Here is a 12,915-nt window from a genome sequence, read left to right as displayed (position 1 = left end):
GGATTTCTGAGTTCGAGGCCAGCCTGGTCTACAAAGTGAGTTCCAGGACAGCCAGAGCTACACAGAGAAACCCTGTCTCGAAAAAAACCAAAAACCCAAAACCAAAAACCAAAAAGAGAGAGAGAGAGAGAGAGAGAGAGAGAGAGAGAGAGAGAGACCCCTTGTCTCAACAAAAAACAACAACATAATTAATAATAATAACAACAGCACTAAATCCCAGCATTTCAAGTCTTCTGCCTCATTTCCCAACCCACTGCGAAGTCCACGCCGACCTAGGGACACCTTTTCTGATGGTTAACTCTGTGTGCTTTGGCCGGCCGCTGCCATCCTTTTGTACACAGAGAAGCTGGCCGAGTTCATTCCGCCAAGGAGGTTCCTGCAGCCCAGGCCTCCCTGTGGCTTTGGAAATCCTTGCTTGGTACCAAAAGCCCAAAAGCCGAGGACAAGAAGGCTTTGTTCATTCCAGACACACACTCCCTCCCCCCAACAGCCACCCAGGCTCTTCCAGTTGGACAGATCCTCGCACCCGACCACGGTGCCCAGAAGTCCAACTCCCCTCTATTTCCTGCTGCCCTTGGCCCCTTGCCTTTGGCCACGAGCAGGGAGAGCAAGCCCCTGCCAGATTCCCAGACATGTGTCTTCCAGCAGCTATGCTGAAGAGACCCAAAAACAAGTCGTAGCATGCACGTCCTGAGGTGACACTGGAGCAAACTGCTGGGGCCCCTAAAATGACAAACCACGACCACCCCTGAGGTCCTCTGAGCCTCACGCTCCACTCTCTGTGGCTTTCTGCAGCAGGGAAATGGGAACATCGCAGGATGGGGTCACTCTTCTAGAAAGAACACTTCCCTCTGTGGGTGGCCGTGAGCACCCAGACTGGTTAATACATTTTATATCAAATATCAAAAACAGGGCTACAGATCCTACCTGATTGCCTCACTGTGCTAAGACCTATGTATGCAGTCTTAGCTGAGCATGAGGTTCAGAGCAGATATTTCGAAAATGGCAGAATAATCATGAACGGTGGCACTCACTCCCACTGCGCCCAGCCAGCTTGCACTCAACCTGGCATATCTATTCCTCTAGTTCTGTCCATTGACACCCACCTCCCATTCCAATGTAAGAGCTCCTTTCTGGAGAATGCTCTAGGAGGCCCTTGAAATGGGTAGTTACTGTTGTCCTGTAAGCATTCCTTGGAATGTTTGGAGTGACTTCTGCGGGTGACGGAGCGGAAACACTGCTGTTCTGCCAGCGTGATGGAGTGATTCCTGTCATTCTAGTTCTGCTGGATTTTGTAAGAAAACAAGCACAGATTTTTTCTACCACTAGCAATATTTTGTCTCTCACCTCCTCTTGGGGCCGAGGGAGATGGCTCAGTGGTTAAGAGCGCTTGCTGCTCTTGCAGAGTTCCTGGGATCAGTTCTTAGCATCCATGTGTAGTTCCAGGAAATACCCTCTTCTGACATTCCTGACCCTTGCACGCACAGGCAGACACACACACACACACACACACACACACACACACACACACACATGTAATATATATTAATTTAAAGAAATATGGGCTAAAGAGATAGCTCAGCAGTTAAGAACATGCGGTGCTGTTCCAGAGAACCCAGCCTCCACTCCCAGTACCACATCGGGCTGCTCACAAGCATCTGAAACTGCTGGGCGAGATGATAGCTGTGCCTCTGAAGGAACCTGCACTCATGCACGCATCTCGACACATTGACGTATGACTAAAAATAATTTTAAAAACTAAAAAATATAGAGAGAGAACTTTAAAGAAATTGAAGTTAAAGACCATCCAAGACTGAGAGAAAAGATAGGTAGCACACACAGACAAGGCGTTAGCATAACTACCAACAAACGCAAAGACCAAAAGGAAAAGTAGAAAAGGGTATTTGAATAGGCCAGGGACGCTCAGCTGCCAATAAATGGTATATAAATAAAACCCACAACAGGGTGTCGCATTCCATCATCAAACTATCAAAACTTAAATAGCCAGTGTTGGAGAATGCCCTCAGGGCCCTCCTAAACTGAAGGCTCCTAAGAATGGCTGCCTGCTGCACCATCCCTACAGAAAGACAAAATGATAAAAGCCTACCTCAGTGATAACTCTTAAAAACAAAAACAAAAACAAAACAAAACCAAAAGCAGGCATAGTGCGGCACACGCCTTTTATCTGGGCACATGGGAGGCAGAGGATCTCTGAGTTCCAGGCCTCCTGGTCTACCTAGAGAGTTCCAGGCCATACTGACCCTGTCTCTAAACAAACAAAAATATCTCCACTCAGACATAACATACCTGTGGAATATGTACACACACACACACTCATGAGATGAACATTTGAGACTCCCCTGGCTCTCTAGGCCAATGTCATCTCTGACTTGTGAGGCTCCAATAGAACAAGGGGGCAAGAAGTGGGTAAGAAGGAAAATGTTTGGAAGTCAGGGCTCAGACAAAACCAACCATGGGAGGCAAATGCCCACAAAAACAAAACAAAAAACAAAACAAAACAAAACACTGGAAAGAGTGCGCCCTCTAGTGGACGGTGGAAAAAACACTCTTCCCTACAGGCCTGGTACAGTGGTGTCTCTGAGAAATTAAACATTAAAATATTGATTGGCAAATTCCCCTTCAGCCTCTGGCACGAGAAACTGCATATTAGTTCAGCATGTGTCTTCGGCTGGAGAGGTGGCTCCTTGGATAGGAGTCCCTGCTGCTCTTCCAGAGGACCTGAGTCTTCCCAGGGCCTATATAAGGTGACTCCCAACCAACTCGAATCTAGCTCAGCGAGCTGGTAAATCCCACTCCCTCTTCTGACGCCTGCCATCAACCTCACAAACACAGCACACACTCACAAGACTCCTACATGTAATTAAAAATACGTAGATACTTTGTAAAATGGGATTCGGTAGTGTGGAAAGCCAATCACAATATGTCTATTAGTTTTGGACTAGTTATAAAGGGCACCCTCGATAAACAGTGATGTGTGCACCCATTCCTGGGGGCTTTTGCGGCTCTTTCTTTTTAGTTTTATTTATTTGTTTGTTTAATTAATCAATTATTGTTAGTTTAATTTTATTTTTCGTGCATGGGTGTTTTGCCTGCATGTAAACCTATCACCATGGGCGCAGTACCCCCAGAAGCCAGAAGAGGGCATTCCTTGGAACTGGAGTTAGAGACTGTTGTGAGCTGCCATGTTCTCTGTGCCAGGCAATGGATGCGGTTACGCTCATCTCTACGGACCTTTCAAGTTGTTAATGGCCTCCCAAGAGCTAATGATATAACTGAGATACATAGAAATGGAAAAACAAAACAAGTATCATTTTAGAAATATCTGAATGTATATTGAATAGATGCAGAATTTGTGGACAGAAACTGGGCAGGGACTATGGTGGTCGAGAAGGGACAGCAAGTGACAGGGGGGTTCATGTTTTACATTATATACTTCATCACTTCACTTTTTATAATTAATTTTTTGAGACTAAATCTCATTATGTTGCTCTGGCTGGCTTGGGACATGTTATATAGACCAGGCTCACATCGAACTCACAGAAATCTACCTGCCTCTGGCTTCCAAGTGCTAACAAATTGATTTATTTTTACTTTTATTTAAAGATTTATTGATCTTATGTACATGAGTACACTGTAGTTGTCTTCAGACACACCAGAGGAGGGCATCAGATCCTATTACAGATGGTTGTGAGGCACCATGTGGTTGCTGGGAATTGAACTCAGGACCTCTGGAAGAGCAGTCACTGCTTTTAACTGCTAAGCCATCTCTCCAGCCCCAATTGATTTATTTTTTAATTTAATTACTTTTATTCCTGTAATTTAATTACTTTTGTGTATGTGTGTGTATATGTGTGTGTATGTGTATGTGAGTATGTGTGTATATGTGAGTATGTGTGTATATGTGTGTGAGTATGTGTGTGTATGTGTGTGAATATGTGTGTATGTGTGTGTATGTATTTATGTGTGTGAGTGTGAGTGTGTATATGTATGTGTATGTGTGTGTATGTGTATGTGAGTATGTGTGTATGTGTGTGTATATGTTTATGTGTGTATGTGTGTATATGCATCTGTATGTGTATGTATGTGTGAGTATATGTGTGTATGTGTATGAGTATGTGTGTGTATATGTGTGGGAGTATGTGTGTATGTGTGTATATGTGCATGTATATGCGTGTGTGTGTGTGTGTACACTACATGGTGCTTATGAAGGTCAGAGCTATCCCCAACATGGGTGCAAATGCAGACCAGCAGGCATCTTTACCCACCGAACATGGCTTCATACTCTGTGATTTCACAAAGATGAGTATCCTATTGCATATGTTACTCATTTATTCACTTATTAATTAATTAATGTAATTAGGTCTGGCCTTCACCTCATACCCTCCTGCCTACACCTTCTGAGTTCTGGCTCACAGATATGAACCACCAATGCCAGGTTCTGTGTTGTCTTATTTTAAATTCAAATAATTAAGTAGCTCACTGGCTCTAAGCGGCACCAATCCTTATGGATTTAGGTTTCGTTTTGTTCTACAATCTCATGCCTGGCTAAGCTAAATCAGAATGTCCTGTCAAGTATAGCCAACTCTTGGCATTACTGAGATAAATCCTTCCTCCAAAACCAGCTCATCTGGGTGGGCATTCTAATATTCTAGGGGTGGGAGGTGCTTTTTAAGAATTAGATCCAAGACTTGGTGGCAGGCCTGATGACTCCTCGTTTGGATTTCTGTCAGAGCCCATGGCCTACAGGAGAGGGGGAGACGAGGAGGAAAGGCTACTGATGAATGCAGAGACCTTGGTGTATAACAGCTGCACAGCTGACCCAGCATACTGATGCTGCAGGCACTGGAGCACTCACTGCTCTTGCAGGGCACCCAGGTTTGGCTTCTAGCACCCACATTAAGGGTGATCACAACTGCCTGTAACTCCAAGTCCAGGGTATCCAACACCCTCTCTGGGTGTCTGTACCCGTTCAGACACAGACCTGTAATTTAACAGCCGCGACCCTCAGACAGTCTCTTGAACCCAGGTTGATGTTCAGCCTGAAGCCAGGAGCTCTGCGAGTGGGCTCGGCAGGTTCATTAGCAGCACCGTATTTGCTTAATGGTTTGTTTTTTACGCTTGTTGGATAGGGGTGTGTTCCCCAAGTGAAGCGTCAGCAGGGTTCAGACTCCGGGAAGTCTGGGATGGTTCGAAGTTCACTGGGAAAAAAAGAAACAAAACAAAACAAGCAAGTCTCAATCTTAAGTAGAAGACACAAACCTTCTCCCTACCCGCATCCCACCCTTCCCCGACAGCTTGCTTAGCACGGGATCAGAACTCAGCATAGAGTATGTGGTTATCTAAAAGTTTGCTTGCAGAGGCAGCAGAATTAGATTTGAACCCTGACTCCATATCATCTAACTGTATGGCCACCAGCAAGTTTCTTTAACCTCTCTGATTCTCATCTTTGTGATCTTCGGAACGGGTGTGATGACAGGCCCCTCGTGGGATTACCCCTGGGGATCAGGGGTAGTATGGCAGATGCAACTCCTCATGGCTTAGCTCCGGTTTATAGCATGATGACTGCGCGGACTGTGAACTCCTTAAAGGCTAGATACCTATGTGAATATGTGGCTCATTTCCATTTTCACCTCTCCTAGAGACTACCAAATGTTAAGTCTCAAACCCTGGGACAAATAGCTGAGGTGCCTGTTTAATATCAAAGAGGAGCTGGCCCCCAGGTTCTCCGCCATCCCTCAGTCTCCACCACCTATTCCAGGGCGTGGCTGGCATGCCCTGTCTTCTACCCCCATCTCCTCATCTCCTGCCCAGCTCCAGGGCTGCCCTTCCTCCAGAGCCTCTTCCCCGTAGAATCCAGCCATGTTGGTTACCCTCCCTCTTTGCCTTTTGTCCTCCTGACTGCTATAACTGGCTTCCCTCTTTCCCCTCTTCCTTCCTCTCCCCACTCCTCACATGGTTCAGGGTCATGTCCGCTCTGGACTCTCCCAGACGTCTCTGCTTCTGGTTGTGTTCTCTCTTCTAGCTACAATAGACTCTCACCTCCACCATACCTAGGAATAGTCATGTCCCCCTTTTAATCTACTTTTTCACTTACCAAACACTGGCTAGTGCGGGGCTAGCACACTTGCTAACTGCTCTGACTTCAATTTACTGAGTCTCTGGGCCATTCCTTGCTTTTTTGCCTTTTTTTTTTTTTTTTAATAGTTTTGTTTATTTTGTTTTGTTTTGAGACAGGGTCTCACTTATGTAGCTCTGGCTGTCCTGGAACTTGCGGTATAGACCAAGCTGCCTTCAGATTCACAGAGATCCTCCTGCCTCTGCTTCCCAAGTGCTGGGATTAAAGACCTGCCCCACCACCATTCGGCTACTATCCCTTGAAGCTATAACTTGTAAGTAACTGATAAAGGTGCAAAATAACTCTTCTCTCTAGATTTGTAAATTCTGCCCGTGATAAGTTCACTTACCGCTGGATCCACTGCTCGCTGTGTGAGGAAAGCCAGGCGCCCTCAACTGCACAAGACAGGTGAATATCCCAGGTCTGGGCAGCGGCTTGGACAGCTTGTAGCATCTCACGTTTTTTGCTCTTTAGGAAGGAGTTAAATGGGCTTTATCAGTGGGTTTCTGCAGAGGGCAGACACTAAGCCTTCAGTTCCCTCTATGCGGTCTCATTAGCTTCGGAGGCAGGCAGAGAATACTTCGAGTCCGGGATTCAGAACTTGTGCCAGCCTGGGAGGACCACAGAGGAAGGTTCTCATTCCTGGGATCAATCTGGCTTTCTGTAAAATGGGCTCAGAAGCAGAGCCAGGAGCCTCCTTCCCCACTTAGGTGCCTGGTCCCGAAGGGCAGGGGTAGGGTGGGAAGCTGGATGGGAGGCCCTGATGGAGCGGTTGCTTTGGGGATGGGATCCCGAGCAGCGCCTTCTTGCAGGGCACGGTGGGGCTTCTAGAGGGGGCGGGCGGGTTCTCTAGAGCCAGAAACTCGGAGCCGCCCAGGAATTTTGGCTCGGACTGCGTTTCCTCGGGGCCGGGCGGGCGTGATCCCTGGGAGGCGACTACGGACAAACGGCTTCACTCGGTGGCTCCGTACCATGCAGCCGCTGCTCTGCGCGCTGGCCGGGCTCGCCCTGCTCCGCGTCGGGGCGGGCGAATGGAGCCAGGGTCCCAGGGACACCCCCAGACGGCGAGGTAAGAATGAGAGAGGAGCCGGAGACAGAGACACCGGGAAAAGCGGAGGGAGGGAACAGAGATGGAGAAAGAATCAGAGACATCGAAGGACAGAAAAGGGGAAAGATGAGTAAGAGAGCTGGGAGCGAAAGAGGCTTTCGAGATAAACGCATGTGGGTGAAGAGAGCAAGAGGAGGGAGTTTGAGAAAAGCACAAACAAGAAGGAAAGAAATAGGAATGGCAGGAACCAACGGGGAAATAAAAATTTGGGGAAAGGAATGTGGCAACCGGATGTCTAGAGAGTTGAACACCAGCAGGCAAGGGCGGAGGTTCAGCTGCAGGGTGTGGCCGCCCTCTCCCCAGAGCGTCCAGAGGAAGGTTCCAAAGGGCATTCTATTGGAAGGGGAGCCTGAAAGGTCAACGGCCCAGGCAGGGCCAGCACCACCATTGGGGAGACAGACAGAAAAAAGGTACCGTCTCACCTGCCTGGAGGCCTGAGGAGTCTGTAGTGAGCTGAGGAGGTCATCCTTCAGGTGCCCAGAACAGTCTAAAACTATGGCTGTCTACGTGAGGAGTGAGAGCAGGCTGTGTTGAGGCAGACCCAGCACCAAACCCCAGGCCTCTCGCTCCCTCGGGTTCTTGTTCCAGACAGGCAGAAATGCCTGGCACCGAGTCTAAAGCTCTGGTTGCTTTTCAGGGCCCACAGAGAAGAGGGGAGATTAACCCAGATCATTAAAGGAGTCCCTGTGGGGTGAACCGCTTTTCATCTCACAGGCTGACTTCAGGGTGTGTAAGATAGGACGCGCCCACCAGTGACTACACAACACTAGTTCTCTCAGACCATCTAGCCTCAGTTTCCCTATCTGTTAAGGAGTGACTGGCGTTCTGTCTAGCCCAAAGTCAGCTCACAAGGCGCCGTCCTCCCTTTTCCTTCCCTTTGAGATCCTCCTCTAAGTTCTGCTTGGGCTGCAGAGGTGGAGACCAGAGCTCAGCTGGAGTGGTCAGGCAGTCGTGCCCTCCCTGCATCCCGACCCCACAAGTCACTTTCCTGCCCCTCCGACATTTAATTTGTTTGATCCAAGCAAGATTACGTGACTGGTTAAATTTGGCTGACATGTCTGCTGTTAAAATGTGTAATCTCTCTTCAATCTCCCTTTTTTTTTCTTTCTTGAAATCAGTTGTTGAGAAAAGTTTTGCAGGTGGGTGGTGGTGCACGCCTTTAATCCCATCATTTGGGAGACGGAAGCAAGCAGATCTCTGAGTTCGAGGCCAGCCTCATCTATATAGTGAGTTCCAGGACAGCCAGGGCTACCATAGAGAAACCCTGTCTCGAAAAAACAACACACACACACACACACACACACACACACAAGCGCATGCACAGTTAATTTACTTAATGTGTGTGTGTGTGTGTGTGTGTGTGTGTGAGAGAGAGAGAGAGAGAGAGAGAGAGAGAGAGAGAGAGAGAGAGAGAGAGAGGTTTAGATTTTGCTGATTGATTCCTGGGTGTCATTCAACTGTTCTCTCTCTGTTGTCTAAAAAAATTGATGGCTATTTATAGAAGCTTGATCTAATCCCAGTTAGATTTTTTTCTTTGCAAAGAAATTACTTTCTACATAGTTTTTTTTACATATTTGGCATATATTTGGTTTTTCAAAACAGAGTCAATCAGTGTAGCCTTGACTGTCCTGGAACTCACTGAGCTCAGCCTCCCTCTGCCTCCTGAATGTCAGGACCGTGCCTGGCTATTTTTAATATATGTTTTAAAGAACAAGGTCTTGGCCGGGCAGTGGTGGTACATTGCCTGTAATCCCAGCACTTGGGAGGCAGAGGCAGGTGGGTTTCTGAGTTCAAGGCCAGCCTGGTCTACAAGTGAGTTCTAGGACAGCCAGGGCTACACAGAGAAATCCTGTCTCGAAAAACCAAAAACCAAATAAAATAAAAATAAAAGGTCTCTTGTAGCTCAAGCTGGTGCTGAACTTACCACGTAGAACTTCTGGTCCTCCCGCCTCTACCTTCCAAGTGCCCTTATTAGAGATGTGTACCACCATTTCTGTTTTTAGGTTGTGCTGAGGGCAAACCTGGGGTCTCGAAATTTCAAAGCAAGCATTCTGCCAACTGAGTTACATCCCCCAGGCCGTCTTTATTATTTTAACTGAATGTCTTTGATTCCTGCTAAGGATAGACTTTTTTTCTTCAAAGGTGTAGTGATCATTTGTGTGATTCTTGTAATTGGTTTATTATTGTGCTCAGAGTGGCACAGTGGGAGTGAGGAGGTCAGGGGACAGCTCTGTGGAGTCGGCTCTCTCTTTCCACCTCTATGTGTGTTCTGAGGGTAGAATTCTGGTCTCCGGGCTTGTGCGGTTGGGTAGTTGTTATCCAATGAGTGGTCCTAGCAGCCCCCTCATACAGGGCTGTTCAGAGGCCAGCCTCAGCTCAGTTCCTGTTTCCATTGTCAGAAGACTCCTCCATGCCTTCTTATTTGTTTGTTTGTTTACTTATGTACTTGTGTGGGTTTTTTTTTCTTTTTGAGACAGGGTTTCTTTGTGTAGCTTGGCTGTCCTGGAACTGACTCTGTAGACCAGGCTGGCCCAGAACTCACAAGGATCCACTTGCCTCTGCCTCCCCAGTGCTGTGTGACCAAGGCATGCATTATTACTCCCTGACTCCCTTACTTTTTATAATTGAAAAATTGAATGTATGCATGTATGCCCATGTGAGTTCATATGCACCACGAATAGATTACTCTAATGTAATTATACTATAATTAAGTATTAATTCATAAGCAGTCTCATTTCATTTGTAATTTCACCTCTGCTGTCATCCCTGAATTATTTTAAAGGAAATTCCGAACACTCTGTTTTTCAAGTTCTTATTGTTGGGCAGTCTCATACATAGGCAAGTGCCCTCAGAGACCAGAGGGCATAGAACCCCCTGGAACTGGAGAGACATTGCTGGGTCCTGCAGAAGAGCGATAAACTTAGCAGGTGAGCCTTCTCTTCAGCCCTGGGTCTCCTCTTTCATTTTAAAACTTTATTTGATGTACATGGGTGTTTTGCCTGCATGTATGTCTGTGTACCATATACATGCCTGGTGCTTCAGAAGAAGATAACTTAGAACTGGAATCACAGATGTTTGTGAACCTCCTTGAGGGTGCTGGGTATTGAACCCAGGTCCTCTGGAAGATCCAATGCTCTTAGCCACAGAGCCATCTCTCTCCCAAGAGATGTATCTCTTCCTGTAAGCAAGTATAATAATCCTCATCAACACCTCTGGATTATAGCATTTTTTACTACGCACACACACACACACACACACACACACACACACACATACACACACACTGAGGTCAAACCAACATGGAAGATAGAGAGAGAAAGGTAAGAAAGGTGTCTTGTTGCCCATACCACCTCTGTGTTTCCTCCCATTTTACAGATGGTATAAGAAAAAGTGGCCTTCATTTCAAAGTAAGAGTACCGGGGGTGCAGAGAAACAATATCAAGATAGATTATTTTTTGACCTTGTAAAGTCAGGTGTCAGGCTACAGAAAAAGTAAAAGTGGCTGACACAACATTTAGCCCAGTTTGTGTATATTCCTTACCACATTTCCCTGCCCCATGAATCCTCATCAGCTAAGTTCTTTAGGGATGCACAGTCTCCCTGGTGTCTAGCATTGCACCCTCCAAATTCCCTATCCTATTCTTTCAGAATGCAAAGCCAAGCCCTACCTGCTATTCAAGATGAACCTGGAGTTCAAGATGCCCTCCTTTGCAGGGCTCAGTCACACAGCCTACCTCTGTAACTATTCAAGTCTAAAATAAACTAAAAATCACTCAGGAAGCAGGCACCAACTGCTAGCTAGGGAAGACAGGGACCTGTGTGTGTGTGTGTGCTCGCTCCATCAGCACTGAATTCTAAATGACCTTAAATGAGACATAATGATTTATTTCCTACAAAGGGAGAGAGTGAAGACCCCCAAGATAGAAGAGCTTACTTTACACAGACATACCACCAAAAGGGACAGACAGTGTCAGACAGTTGATTCTGATCCTGTCACCACCTTCTAGCTGTGTAATCTTATGTACGTAACTTAAACTTTTGATTTTGTAAAACAACAACAATAATAATTTTGGGTTTTGTTTTGTTTTTGAGACAAATTATTTTTTAAATTTCTTATTTATCCATCGAACACAGGGTTTCTCTGTGTAGCCCTGGCTAACCTGGAACTCATTGTGTAGACCAGGCTGGTCTTGAACTCTCAGAGATCTGCCTGCCTCTGCCTCCTGAGTGCTGGGAATAAAGGTGTGTGCCACCATCTCTGGCTGAGAGAAATTCTTGCTATGTATCCCAGGCTGGCCTTGCACTTGCAATTCTCCTGCCTCAGCCCCCCTGGTGCTGGGATTATGGGAATACCTCATATTCAGTAAAAAACAATCTTTCTAAGGTAGAAGAGTGTGTAATCTGCCACTTGGAAGGTTGAGGTGTCAGGATTGAGAAAGAAAGGAAAAGAGAGGAAAGAAAGGAAAGAAGTGACTTTGTTTATTTAAATGGTCAACCCTGACTACATACATAAAAATATGTTATACAGATTGAGCAGGTTATATTTAAGAGTATATAAGTATATGCTATGTGCATGTAATAAAAATTAATGGGAAAAGGCCATGAATTTAAAAGAGATCAAGGAGAAGTTTATGAGAAAGTATGGAAGGAGGGAAGATGGAGAAAATAAAACAGGAAAAGAACTAGAATTCAATGACTGACACATAGCCACATACACTTTCAGCAAGAAACTCATCATGATAAAGGACCACAAAGCAATAGAACTTAGAAGACAGAAGTAACAAGAGCCAGGACCCAGCAAATGGAACTGGCTTGTAGCAGATCATCCAGTCAGTTCAGGGCTGCCCCTACATCCTTGCTGAAGAAACCCCCTCTATAGCGTGGCACCTTCCAATTTCTGCATAAATTGGGCCTGATCCTGAGACCTGATCCAAACAATCTACATTAAGCCTCAGACTCCACCAGAGAGGCAGAGCAAGGGACAGCCTGACCTACCTGCTGCATCATGCTGAGCCTGTATCTGCTCAAAGCCCCATCCTAGTTTGTCTCTGTTACTGTAATGAACACTGTAACCAAAAGCAATTTGGGAGGAAAAGGGCTTATTTCATCTTACAGTCCATTAAGGAAAGCCAGGACAGGAATTCAAGGCAGGTACCTGGGGGGCAAAAGTTGAAGCAGAGGCTGTAAAGGACTGCTGCTTACTGGCTTGTTCTCCGTGGCTTACTTAGAATGCTTGCTCTCCCCCTCCCTCCCTTCTTTCCTTCCTTCATTTCTTATTTTCTTAAGATTTTATTTATTTATTTTATGTGAGCACACTGTCGCTGTCTTCAGGCGCACCAGAAGAGGGCATCAGATCCTATTGCAGATGGTTGTGAGCCACCATGTGGTTGCTGGGAATTGAACTCAGGACCCTCTGGAACAGAAGTCAGTGCTCTTAACCACTGAGCCATCTCTCCAGTCCCTAGAATCCTTTCTTATACAACCCAGGACCATCTGCCAGAGGTGGGGGGCATAGAGGGCCAAACCCTCACATATTGAGTCATTAGTCAAAAAAAAAAAAAAAAAAGTCAGTCTAACCGGGCGTGGTGGCGCACGCCTTTAATCCCAGCACTCAGGAGGCAGAGGCAGGCGGGTTTCTGAGTTCGAGGCCAGCCTGGTCTACAGAGTGAGT

General features: G+C 46.4%; 1 protein-coding gene across 1 annotated transcript in view; it reads left to right on the top strand.

Annotated features, from left to right (window-relative positions):
- Positions 1 to 7,016: 7,016 nt before the first annotated feature.
- The window catches only part of Plac9 (placenta associated 9), a 14,715-nt gene continuing 8,816 nt past the window's right edge, over positions 7,017 to 12,915 (top strand). Inside the window, exon 1 of the mRNA XM_021203952.1 lies at positions 7,017 to 7,205. Within this exon, the coding sequence (XP_021059611.1) occupies positions 7,109 to 7,205 (97 nt within the window). The 5' untranslated portion in view covers positions 7,017 to 7,108. The remainder of the gene's footprint in view (positions 7,206 to 12,915) is intronic.

The sequence above is a fragment of the Mus pahari genome, chromosome 8, assembly GCF_900095145.1.
Source record: "Mus pahari chromosome 8, PAHARI_EIJ_v1.1, whole genome shotgun sequence".
Lineage (NCBI taxonomy): Eukaryota > Metazoa > Chordata > Mammalia > Rodentia > Muridae > Mus > Mus pahari.
Note: the sequence above shows the minus strand (reverse complement) of the source record. Positions and strands in the feature narration are given on the sequence as shown.